This window comes from Mastigoproctus giganteus, chromosome 14, assembly GCF_048544385.1.
Source record: "Mastigoproctus giganteus isolate SK-2022 chromosome 14, ASM4854438v1, whole genome shotgun sequence".
Taxonomy (NCBI): Eukaryota; Metazoa; Arthropoda; class Arachnida; order Uropygi; family Thelyphonidae; genus Mastigoproctus; species Mastigoproctus giganteus.
Window position 1 is genome coordinate 10,688,934 of NC_143588.1, and position 13,966 is coordinate 10,702,899.

General features: G+C 37.3%; 1 protein-coding gene across 3 annotated transcripts in view; it reads left to right on the plus strand.

Annotated features, from left to right (window-relative positions):
• LOC150074975 (ATP-binding cassette sub-family C member 1-like) overlaps nt 1-13,966 on the plus strand; it is an 889,139-nt gene that overhangs the window by 676,081 nt on the left and 199,092 nt on the right. For all 3 annotated transcript variants that reach the window (XM_090388347.1, XM_090388349.1, XM_090388348.1), the window contains one exon: nt 5,331-5,641. In XM_090388347.1, coding sequence (XP_090244473.1) covers nt 5,331-5,641 — 311 coding nt within the window. The remainder of the gene's footprint in view (nt 1-5,330; nt 5,642-13,966) is intronic.

A 13,966-nucleotide genomic window follows, 5' to 3' on the forward strand; every position in this document is an offset into this window, starting at 1 on the left:
CTCTTGAAGACCGTCTGCACTGCTCGGAAACCTTCATATCTGCCTGCACAATTACCCCAGGTCCTTTTCGTTCTCTACCACTGTCAGTATAGTACCACAGAGTTGATACGTTACTCTGTGGTTACTGCTTCCCATATGTAGTACTTTACATTTGTCAAAGTTAAACTTCATTTGCCACCTCTCAGCCCATCTGCCCAACTTTTCTAGATCCTGTTGTAGTAGCATACAATCATTTGTGTTATGGGCTCGCAACCCTGCCGACCTTTGCATTGTCTGCAAACTTGGACATTAAGCCTGATATACCATCATCAATATAATTAATGAATACACAAAACAACAATGGAACCAACACTAAATCCTGGGGGACTCCACTAATAACATTAGTCCATGATGAGCAGTGTTCATTGATTACCACTCTCTGCCTTCTCCCACTCAACCATCCCTTTATCCATAGCAGCAAATTGCCTCCAATGCCACACTGCTCTAATTTGTGTAGCAGTCTTCCATGTGCAACAGTATCAAAAGCCTTTCTAAGATCCAAATATATGATATCAAAGTTATTCCCTGCATTCAGTTCCTTTGTGACCACATCATAGTATTCAAAAAAATTGGTCAGACAAGACTTCCCCTTAACAAAACCATGCTGTGTCCTAGCTATAACTGAAGTCTTGTCTAGATGATCCTGCAGTGCTTTAACCAGTGCCTCAATTAATTTTCCTGGAACAGAAGTTAAAATAACAGGTCTATAATTACTTGTGTCGCCCTTTGATCCTCCTTTGTGAATTGGGGTCACATTTGCACATCTCCAGTCCAATGGTACCTCCCCTGAGTCCAAGGAAGCTCTCATAATTATGGCTAAGCGTTTGCTTACTTCCTTTGCTGCCTCCTTTATAACTGGATAGATCCCACCATCCCAGGTGCCTTTTTTATATTTATCTTCAACAATTTCTCCTCCACTTTCCTCTCAGTTATTACAAAATCATGTAGCTGACTGCCAGAGTTTAATTCACCTCTGGCATTCCCCTCCCTGAATAACTCCATGTGTGAATGTAGATGCAAAATACTCATTTAGTTTGTTAGCCACCTGAACAGGATCATCAACAGTTGAACCATCAATATCCATTTGACCAATCTGATTCATCCCTTTCCTTCTAGAGTTTACATAGTAAAGAACTCTTTGCTGTTTTACTTTGCATCCTTTGCCAAAGATTTCTCATAATCTGCCTTTGCCTGCCTAATCTCCTTTGTGACTTGTTTACAGGCCAGCCTATATCTGTCATTGGCTTCCATATCACCCATTAATTTATACAGGGTGTCTCAAAAATACACAGCATAACTTCAGGAATGAGTTCCTCATATGTAGACAATAAAATATTTTATGTCAATATAGTTCCAGAAATGCTTGGTTCTCGAGTTATTAACCGGAACGTCTTATTATTCCCCCCCCCCAGGAGATTTCTTTCATCACATGGTACTGACAGAATCTGGTGGTTTTCCATTCCGACCATGTACTCAAATCAGGAGCAAGCGGATCGGATATGCACTTTATGTACGGTTTGGCAGACGGCAATGCTCCGTGGCTCCTCGTTTGTACCACGAAAGGTTCCTAGAATGAAGATATCCAGACAGGAAAACATTTGAAGGTATCCATCACTGCCTTTGTAAAAAAGGGACCTTTACACCTCGTGCTGCCGACAGAGGATGACCAAGATCTACGACTCCTGAAGTTGATGAGGAGGTTTTAGATGTTGTGCATGCCACTCCTGGAATCAGCATACACAGAATAGCAATGCAACTGGCTGTTCAACGTTCGACTATTTGGAGAGTGTTGCGAGAACACCAACTGTAGCTGATGTGGAAACTCTCCACAATCGGAATGTGGCAGGTTGTGAGACAATACAAAACATGCCAGGATTTGGCATCGTCTTCGCAAGTCCATGAGATGTCGATATGAGGTCTCTATTCAGGCAGAAGGTGGACATTTTGAACAATTACTATAAGGTGATGTGAACAGTTAAGTGTCATAGACAAACCTTCAAAACTCGGAAACCAAGCATTTCCGGAACTATGTTGATAGAAAATATTTTTATTGTCTACATATGAGGAACTCATTCCTGAAGTTATGCTGTGTATTTTTGAGACACCCTGTATGTAACTCTAGAAGGAAAGGAATGTATCAGATTGGACCACTTAACAATGATGGTTTGACTATTGATGATCATGTTCAGGTAGCTGATTAACTGAATGAGTATTTTGCATCTACATTCACACATGAGGAATTATTCAAGGAGGGGAATGCTAGAAGTTTATCAAACTCTAATAGGGAGCCAAATGATTTTGTAATAACTGAGAGTAAAGTGGGGGAGAAATTGTTCAAGTTAAACATAAGGAAGGCACTTGGGGTGGACGGGATCTATCCAGTTATATTAAAGGAGGCAGCAAAGGAAGTAAGCAAACCCTTAGCTATAATTATGAGAGCTTCCTTGGACTCAGAGGGAGGTCTCCATGGACCTCCCCCTGAGTCCATGGGGACCAATTCACAAAGGGAGTTCAAAAGGTGACACAAGTAACTTGTTAGTTTGTGTTCTGGGGAAAATAATGAAGTCACTAGTTAAAGAAGTACTGCAGCATCATCTAGACAAGACTGCAATAATAGTTAAGACACAGCATAGGTTTGTTAAAGGGAGGTGTTTGATCAATTTGATTGGATACTATGATGTGGTAACAAAGGAACTGGATGCCAAAAATAATTTTGATATTATATACTTGGATTTCAGGAAAACTTTTGATAATGTTGCACATGGAAGACTGCTGTACAAATTGGAGCATTATGGCATTAAGGGTAAGTTGCTACAATGGATAAAGGAACAGTTCAGTGGGAGACGACAGAGAGTGGTATTCAATGGACACTGCTCTACGTGGACTAATGTTATTAGTAGAGTTCCCCAAGGTTCGGTGCTGCACCCGTTGTTGTTTTGTGTATTCATCAGTGATATTGATGAAGGTATTTTGTTATTTGGTTTTTATGAGCATTAGCAACTAAGGCCATATTGCTCCTGGATATGCGGTGGTCATTCCCTGACCTTTCTGCATTCTCAGTATTTGGTGGTGACGGGCTCGAACCCCGGTCTAATCAAGAAGCGTGTGCTACAAGCTGCTGCTCCTTCCCACCTGGCTACGGAGGCGCCAATGAAGGTATATCAGGCCTAATGTCCAAGTTTGCAGATGATACAAAGCTTTACAGGGTTTATAACTACAGTAAAGACATTTCTTTCTTGCATTGTATGCCTCTACTCATGCTAATGCATAATTTTATGTATGTATTATGTTATACAGTTAAATTATCAAATCCTGTTCATAATGTTAAATTTATGGTGTATAGCCTTAATAAAAACATGTCTAATATTAATTATAGTTTTCTGGAATTAATAAAAACATATTAAATAGTATTTATATTATTCTTATATTGATGCAATAAACACTGTGGCAGCAGAATCCTTTCTTACTTTGAACCTAGTTTTTCAGCATTTTCCAATGCTAAATAAGAATCAATTTAATTTCCTTTATCAGATAAACATAAATAATAACTGCATTACTAATTTTAATCGAAAAGACAATTTTTAAGTAATAAAAAAAAAAAAAAAAAAAAAAAAGTCTGCTTAACAGCTTTTAAAAATGGCTCTCATTCAGTAGCTTGCACACCAATATCCTGTTTTGGAAGTGCAAGTTTGAGGTGATTTAGTTCAAAGGTGATGCTGCAAGTGATTTGCTGGAAGATCAGTAAATTTATGAACCTAGTGGCAAAAATGAAAGCTAAAATGAATACATGAAAAAAGCTAAAACGAATACATGAAAGCATGTATTCGTGTTAACCCTTTTTGAACCCTCTCCTTGAGTTACCTTTTAGTAAGATCCAAGATTAGATTAAAAATTCTTTGTGAACTTCGGGAAAAAAGTGCTAAATCACATAGGTGTGCTCTAAACCTTCTGGGAAGCATTAGCTAATTGAAAAAAATTATCAATTAGCTAATTGATGATTTTTTTTTGTATCTGTATTGAATTTTACATTATAACCCTTTTAAACATGAAATATCTGGTGTTTAGGGGGATAATGGAGAAATTAATTATTCTGTGATCACTGAAAAAAGCTCAGGTAATAAACAAACTGAGACCAAAACAGCTTCTTTCAGAATCTGTAGTCAGGCTTTCCTTAGTTTTACTAATTCTTGAGTTGAGAACAGAAAAGTGAGTTTCAGAAACGTCGTTTATTAAATTTTTTCATGCATGTAGGATGCATGGCTAAAAAGCCTCAGACTGTGGGAAGGGTTTACCATCATATAAGTTAGTGCATTAGCATGATTTCTATACACATTAAACCAATCAAAGTTGTGTAGTAGCATCATCTTTCCCGAATAAGTAATGGTGCCCTAGTAGAGAAGACTATTGTTACTTATTCTCAGTGAACACCACTGGCCAGACTGTCGTTTCTGGGTTATTTGGCCTCTCCTCAGTGAGTGGGTAGATACCCCGATGGTATAACAGCAGACAACCCAGTTGAGAATTAATTTCACAATATGAGAGATTCCAAGTGGGGTGTAGTTCATTACATGTAGGATTTAGGGTTAAAAAGCTTCAGCCTGTGAGCAGAGTTTACCGTTATATAAGTTAGTGCATTAGCATAATTTCTATACACAGTAAACTAACTGAATTTGTGTAGTAGTGGCATCATTATGTAATATCTCACATTGTGAATTCCTTCACAACTAGTTGCCTATCTCATTATACTTCAAATTAGTAACACTTCCCAAGTAGAAAGACTATTGTTACTCTTTGTGAAGGAATTCACAATATGAGATATTATGTAATGCCACTATACCAGTTCGGTTGGTTTTCTGTGTATAGGAATGATGCTAATCCACTAACTTATGACTCCAATTTTTTTCGATACTGAGCTTCTTGGGTGCAAAAATAATATCCCTTATATAATATCCCTCCAAATATACTTTTTGCACGTATTCTGTTGGAGTTAACATTGGTTGTTATTATTATTAAATACATAGTGCAATAATCTTATATTTAATGTTTTTGCATGATCATTTAAAATACTATTTTTTATTTCACCATCCATTGTAATGAGTATAAAATATAGCCTTATTTTATATTTTTGTAGTAGGAGTGGGTAGCATTAGGAATGTCTTGAAAACATTTTCTTAATTTTAGTATGGAAAATTAATTATTTATTTATAAATAAATAAATTAATTTTCCATATTAACAAATTGATTTACCGTAATTATTTATTTATTAATATTATTGTCTTAATCTATTTCAGGGATAGCTGTTATTGTAGGATCATTTGCTTTAGCAGTGGGAACTACAAATTCATCATCAAAATTGCACAGAGACCTGCTTCATAATATTTTAAGGTTGCCAATGTCTTTTTTTGAAGTGACACCTTTGGGCCGAATTGTGAATAGATTTGCAAAGGATGTAGATACAATGGATGTGACAATACCAATGACAGTTCGTTCATGGATTGTATGTTTTTTACAAGTTATTGCTACCATCTTTGTTATATCCTTTGAAACACCAATTTTTTTGGTAGTAATACTTCTTGTTGGCCTTGTGTATTATTTCATTCAGGTTAGTTGACTCACTTAAATAAGCTTACTTTAGTTAATATCTATGAAACAATATCTTAGCTTTGATAAATGCCTCTCAATCTGTCTTGTTTAATTCCACCCAATTCTACCCATAACCATGGGTAGAATTGGGTGGAATTTTTCTATGGAAGAGTGTTCAATAACTGGCAACAAGGCCTAACTCACTTATTTTTATGTTTAATCCTTGTTTTAATCCAAGGTTTAATCCAAGACTTTCTTGCTGTATTTTGGCTGAAATTTTTGAATTTGATTTTAAAAGTTGGAGTAAGTATTGCCATTTGCATTATACAATTTATAAATTCAAAATTTGACTTATCAGCTTCATTTTTTCTCATTGGAAAAGTTCTCTGTAATTAGTCTAAAAGTGTCATCAGTATACTTCTGAAAAAAAAAATCCAATTTTATATGAATAAAATAAAAAAAAGCCTAACACTGCCTCGATAACATCAGTAAATATTTTTGCACCCCCTTCTATTTAAGTATATCCTATCCCAGTAAAAACAGTCTCTCCTGCTAACAAGCACAGACCTATGACTAAGGAGTGGAGCATCAATAAGCCCCTAGACAAATCTGTTGAGGTGCCTCCATAGCCAGGTGGGCAGGAGCAGCAAGTGCGTAGCACACGCTTCTTGATTAGACTGGCGTTCGAGCCCATGACCACCAAATACGGAGGATGCGGAAAGATCAGGGATTGACCACCGCATATCCCTGGAGCAATATGGCCTTAGTTGCTGTGCTCCTAAAAACCAAATAACAAAACAACAACAAAACAAATCTGTTGAACATACTTAAATCTGATAGATCTAGAATCTAGTCTGAAGCATTATGAGGCCAGAATGTTTACACCAGCCTGTATAATTAAGTTTTATCCTCATAATTTAATTAGCCCTAAATACCGGGAATCTGATAAAAGATTTCTGTATTTTTTTTCTATTGCCTTAATCTGTTGCTAAACACAACCATTGTACTTTCTGTAGCATGTTGCTACAAGAAGTGCAACTATTTGATATACTTTAATTTGAAATCTTAAGTCATTAAAACTTTTTAGTTATTTTAAGAAGCCCTAAAATTTTTGAAGCTTTTCCAGTTGTAAGTCTGATGTGGTTTCTATAGTGCTCCTGTTTGGATATTTGTATGCCCAAATCTATAAGTTCATTTCTTGAGTAATAAGTTGCAATACTAGTTTGAATTTATATTCAATAAGTTTGAATGTAAATTCAAACTAGTAGCTAAATATAGAGCATTAGCTTTATGAATGGGAAATATCAGAACAGACACCATGAGATACTCTTGCAGACTGTCTGCACTGTTCAGAAAACTTCACATCTGCCTGCGTAATTAAGCTACTAGTATTGCAACTTATTACTCAAGAAATGACATTTGACATTTGTCAATGTCAATTTCAGTTGCCACCTCTTAGCCCACCTGCTCAACTTTTCTAGATCCTGTTGCAACAATGTACTGTCATTAGTGTTATTAACAACCCCGCCAACCTTCGTATCGTCTGCAAACTTGGACATTAAGCCTGATATACCATTATCAATATCATAAATAAATACAGAAAACAACAATGGGCCCAACACTGAACTCTGGGGGACTCCACTAATAACATTAGTCCACGAAGAGTAGTGTCCATTGATTACCACTCGCTGTCTTCTCCCACTCAACCATCCCTTTATCCATAGCAGCAGTTTTCCTCCAATGCCACACTGCTCCAATTTGTACAGCAGTCTTCCATGTACAACAGTATCAAAAGCCTTTCTAAAATCCAAATATATGATATCAAAATTATTCTTTGCATCCAGTTCCTTTGTGACCACATCATAGTATCCAATGAAATTGGTCAGACAAGATTTCCCCTTGACAAACCCATGCTATGTCCGAGCTATAATGAAGTCTTGTCTAGATGATCCTGCAACATTTCTTTAACCAGTGCCTCCATTAATTTTCCTGGAACAGAAGTTAAACTAACAGGTGTATAATTACCTGTGTCACCCTTTGATTCTCCTTTGTGGATTGGGGTCGCATTTGCACATATCCAGTCTATGGGTATCTCCCCTGAGTCCAAGGAAGCTCTCATAATTATGGCTAAGGGTTTGCTTACTTTCTTTGCTACCTCCTTTAATATAATTGGATAGATTCCATCCACCCAAGTGCCTTTCTTATGTTTATCTTCAACAATTTTCTCCTCCACTTTACTCTCAGTTATTACAAGATTATCTATCTTCCTGCCAGATTTGGTGTTCAGTGGTGAACTGTGAATATTTTAACAATGGCCTCGCAGTTTTGCCGACTTTTTGATGTAAAACATCCTTCGGGATTCCTGCCGTGGATGATGTCAATTACATCACTTCCGTGACGTCATCCGCGGCAGGCTTCTGCCACAGACGCTTCCTACTACTAGCGTGATTAGAACACGTGAACCATTTTTCGTGAAGGGTATGATATCTCGAGTCAACCTGGTCATCATGCCCCCCATGATGATACCTGGATACGATAGTATCTCGAGTTCTAACTTTTTAGAATTTTTTAATAGTATAATGTCACAATCATATGTCCTGAAATAAGTATGACTGCAACAATACAAATATTTCTCAACAATTTATTTTTTCGTCTCGCATTTTCGTAACATTTGATTGTTAGGTGCTCCGAACAGCTGTGTATGTTGTTTCAACTAAAGGTCGGTACTTCAATCGATGCTGTTTTCTAGATATTTAGATACATTGCAATCGCAGGTACACATCAATTACTTTAATTATCATAAATCCAATTTATCTTGTCTTCCAGAAATTATAAAAATTTGCGAATGTTCAATAAAATATTTATAATACAAAAACTCTGTTATTTCGTAATCAATATCCAAATCAAACTACCTAAAAGAAACGTGAAGGATTCACATAAAACCATCTAACGCATGCGCTTGGTACAGGCGCCACTTTTTTATTGATCTCTTTTTTTTTTTTTTTTTAATAACTAGGGAAATATAATGGATATATATTTTTTTTTTTTTTTTTCATGATAAAATTTTAATATTTCAAATAAAAAATAACACGAAATATTTCCTATATCACAAAACATTCTACAATATAAAAACAAATATTACATAAAAAAACACTCTTCCAGAAAAGGTACACAATAATCACAGATTACATAAAAAAGTTATTATACAAATATTCAAGAAAAATGTATTCTAAAAATTGCCATATGCAATTTACTTCTTTATTAATATTTGTTGTCGATCTTCTGCTTTGCTCAATAGCTGAGCGATGATTACAGAGGAATGATTTGACGTAACGATCTGGATCAATTTGAAGCAATGGTTTTCCATTTAGACGTATGGTCAACATAATTTGTAGTGTGTTTATTTGTCAACATTATTCATTCATTTATACAATATTATTCATTACGCTGAAAGCACTGCTAATCGCAATGGTTTCAATGATATTTCTGGCTTTTATAATTGAAGAGGGAATTTCACTCGATTTTAAAGTTAAAACTGTCTTCGACAAAATCTCTAAATTCATTAATTTTTATTTCATACTTTATCTGAAAACTTAAATTTCTTATTCGTTTTTCACCGTCTTGCCACGGATACGAAAGTTCTTTCATATCCATGTAGCATATGATTAAAATTTCTTTCAATTCCTCATTGTCAATAATATAATTATTTTCTTTATTTAATTTAAAATTACTCTGTTGCATTAATAACTTATCCTTAATAACGTGTCATGAGGTAATTTTTTAAATTGTTTTTTCTTTTGATTCCTTCAAATTCTTTCAACTTCAACATGCGCTCAATTTTAGCTTCATGATTTCCTTCAGAAATTTTCAAATTAGCGATAACATTGATAGTTAGAATAATTAATTTATCTGCTTTTACCATAGTGATTCAGTAAAGCTTCTGAAAGATAAGAGAGCTCCTGCAGGATGTTGATCATTAGTGCTAAATCGTTAAGAAATTCCAGATTGAAAAGTCGGTTTAATGATCCAGAATATTTAATTAACTTTGATTCAAAATGTTTGCACAAAGCGGGATGATTCCTCCAACCCTCAATTGCATAAGCTACAAGCTGCCCATTGTGGCCTAAACACACGACCAATCTTTATAGTTTCCACATCAAGTTCTTTAGCAATCATCCTTAACTCGCACTGGTTTTTTTGGAGATTGGTGATACAGGTTTTTTTTTTTTTTTTTAATTATTGCCAGTATGCCTATATATTTTAGAACATTTTCTTCATCTTAGTTGCCTCATCCCTGTTATGGGACAGGATTACCCTTAATTCGCACTTTCTAATTACCTAAAGGCCAGAGGTGAGGACAATGGGTACAAAGTTCCCATTGTCCTCACCTCTCCGTTCATTCTGCGAAAATTATTTTAAACGTTTACATAGAAACCAAGGGGAATTCAAAAAAAAATTTCCTATGAAGAAGTTTGTTAAACAGGGGTCCTACTGTAGTTAACTCAAAAGTGAACCAATTTTAAAATACATAACTGGTCAATTGTGCCATTAAAATGCTGGGTACGGGGTCCCTGCTTACCCCACCACAGTTCCGGCTCTAGATACCCAATAATTAAATTCAGAATTTCACTTGTAAAATAAATAGTCGCTTCAACAATGGGCTCGTAAATTTTCAAAAAAAAAATAACAATGGGCTCTCACGAGCCCACTATAGCTCACCACTGAATACACCTCTGGTATTCCCCTCCCTGAATAACTCATGTGTGAATGTAGATGCAGAATATTCATTTAGTTTGTTAGCTACCTGAGCAGGATCATCAGCGGTTGAACCATCGATATCAAGTGGACCAATCTGATTCATCCCCTTCCTTCTGGAGTTTTCATAAGTAAAGAACTCTTTGCATTCTTTGCCAAAGATTTCTCGTAATCTACCTTTGCCTGCCTAACCTCCCTTGTGACTTGGTTACAGACCAGCTTATATCTATCATAGGCTTCCGTGTCACCCATTAATTTATATGTATCCCATGGATTTTTCTTCTCTGCCACATGTCTCATTACTTCATATGACATCCATTTAGGCTTAAACCTTGAACAATATTTCTTAGTTGGTGTGAAGAGCCTAGTAGTTTCCAAGGTTAATTCTTTGAATGCTTCCCATTTTGAATTTGTTGTTAGTAACATCATCAGTTGGTCCCACCATGGTCACCTTTACAAAGCAAAAACCCTTCCCTTTACGCCTAATGGTAGTTGTCTCTTTGAGTAAATTCCAATTCAACACATTGTGGTCACTGCCACCTAGTGGTTCCTTTATCTGCAGATTCTTAATGCATGAAGAATCACTACTGATAATCAGATCAAGAGTATTACTCCCTCTAGTTGCCTCCTGAGCATGCTACTGTAGGAAACAGTCATCCAATAAATCCACAAAAGCCTTGCTAATCTGTGAGTGACCAATCCACAAATTCCAATCAATATCTGGGAAATTAAAATCCCCCATTATAAGACACTCCTGTTCTACTGGCCCACTCTATTTCTCTGTACAGTTGTTTATTATACTCATCAGAGTCATTTGGCCTATAACACACTCCTCCTACGTAGGAAGGAGCAGCAGTGCGTAGCACACGCTTCTTGATTAGACTGGGGTTCGAGCCCGTCACCACCAAATACGGAGGATGCGGAAAGTTCAGGGAACTTTCCGCATCCTCCTGCATATCCCGGAGCAATGTGGCCTTAGTTGCTAATGCTCCTAAAAAAAAAAAAATAACACACTCCTACTCTCAATTTTGCTTTCCCAGTGCTTATGCCACACCAGTACGACTCAACACTGCACTGTCCAGCCATGTCGACTGGCTGTACTTCCCTCCTTAGCATAACCACTCCTCCCTTCCTATCCTGTCTATCCTTTCTGTACACATTGTACTCTCCAAATTCCAGTTCTTCGTTCCTTATATCTCTCTGATGCCACATCTCTGTTATCTCAACAATATGTGCCTTTGAATTTTGACCAGCTCCTCAAATTCATCAAATTTATTCACCAAACTCCTAACATTGGTGTACACACAAGTTTACATGCACCTGTTTCTATTCTTAACTACCCTAACACAGTCCATGTATTTACTTGTTTCGCAATGACTCCCAGCAGTCTCTGAAATCCCCTGCACCCTGTTTTCCAGGCTGCTGCTCATTTCAATAGAAACAGAGTTAGAATCACTTTCACCTCTGCCAGCTGCTACTGTTAATCTATTAGTCCATGTATCCCCCCCCCCCAAAGCTAGTAGTTTTCTGGCCCAGCTAACTCTGCCTCGATAGCATCTACAAATATTCTTGCACCCTTTCTATTTAAGTGTATCCCATCCCTGTAGAAGCAGTCTCTCCTGATAACAAGCACAGACCAGGCTGAGAAAAATTCTACCCCTTGAGCCTTTCACAGTCTCTTCAGGGCCGAATTGATTGACAAGGCTCTCATCATATACTCCCTGCTGTCGTGTCTGGGCAGAATTGCAGACACTTTCAAATTCAACCCTAACTCTCGGCTTTTTTTCAACATTGACCTGTACTTGTTAAGTAATTCCACCGTTCTCTTGCTCTTAATATCATTATTTCAACTTGTACAACATCACCTTTTGTGTTCTAAAAACATATCTGCTCTACATCATCAACCTTTGCCCCTGACAGACATACCCTGGTCCTGTTCCACCTATCCTTTTTGCACAATGTTTCCTGTTTCCCTGACAATACCTGAGTCTTCCTCATATTCCTCACTAGTTCCTTGAACGCACATCTATTCTACAACTGTCTTTCCTCAATTTGAATATGTCCCCCTCAGGCATTAATCTGGGCCAGAGGAAGAATTCCATCAACATTTCAGCTTGCTCAAACCATTCAAGGCCTTATACACCTCAATCAGATCACCTCGCAGGTGCATAGTCTCCAGTCCCCATTATATATATTACGTTTTGCTTAAATGAGAAGTAAATATTTGGATATTTAGATTATAATTTTTTTGGCTTTAATGTATGTTTTAAATCTGTTACTGAAGTATGCCTTTAGGTCAGAACCCTCAACAGAAGAGAATAGTCTTGAGTTATATTGAACAATTTTCCTTGGTACAGTGATTAGATTATCTAGTGTGCCCATACTCATAAAATTAATATCACTCCCTGCTATTAGCATTAGTAGAGGCATTCGATGCAAGAAAGCAAGCTTATGCAGCATCAGCCGAAAAAAAAAAAAAAAAAAAAACCCACTTCCACTTCACCCCTCTGTTCGTTCAAAATACCTGTCCAGCTGAGCCTTAAACTTATTTAGGCTATCAACCTCCACCACAAGGGATGGAAGTCTGTTCCACCAACCAACCACCCGCTGGCTAAAGGCAAATTTCCGCACGTCTATCCTACATCTGTCTTTCCTCAATTTGAATTTATGCCCTCTCGGTGATTTTTCTGAGCTAGAGGAAGAATCCCATCAGCATTGAGCATGCTTAAACCATTCAAGGCTTTATACACCTCTATCAGATCACCTCGCTGGTGCCTAGTCTCCAGACACTGTAACTTGCAAAACTTAAGCCTTTCTTCGTAAGAGCACCCCTTTGTTCCATTCACTAATCTTGTTGCCCTTCTCTGTACTCGTTCCAGCAGCTCTACATCCTTCTTGAAATGAGGCCTCCAGACCTGTATACAGTACTCTAGGTGTGGCCTGACCATTGCCTTATACAATGGAATAATCACCTCCTTATCCCTGCTGGAAAAATTCCTGTATATCATTGACAATACTCCATGAGCTACTCTTGCAGCCCGTCTGCACTGCTCAGAGAACTTCATATCTGCCTGCACAACCACCCCCAAGTCCCTTTCATTCTCTACCACTGTCAGTGTAATACCACAGAGTTGATACGTTACTCTGGGGTTGCTGTTTCCCATGTGTAGTACTTTACATTTGTCAATGTTAAACTTCATTTGCCACCTCTCAGCCCATCTGCTCAACCTTTCCAGATCCTGTTGCAGCAGCATAGTGTCAGTAGTGTCCTTGACAACCCTGCCAATCTTTGTATCGTCTGCAAACTTGGACATTAAGCCCGATATACCATCATCAATATCATTTATAAATACAGAAAACAATAATGGACCCAACACTGAGCCCTGAGGGACTCCACTAATAACATCAGTCCACGATGAGCAGTGTCCATTGATTACCACGTGGACTGATGTTATTAGTGGAGTCCCTCAGGGCTCAGTGTTGGGTCCATTATTGTTTTCTGTATTTATAAATGATATTGATGATGGTATATCGGGCTTAATGTCCAAGTTTGCAGACGATACAAAGGTTGGCAGGGTTGTCAAGGACA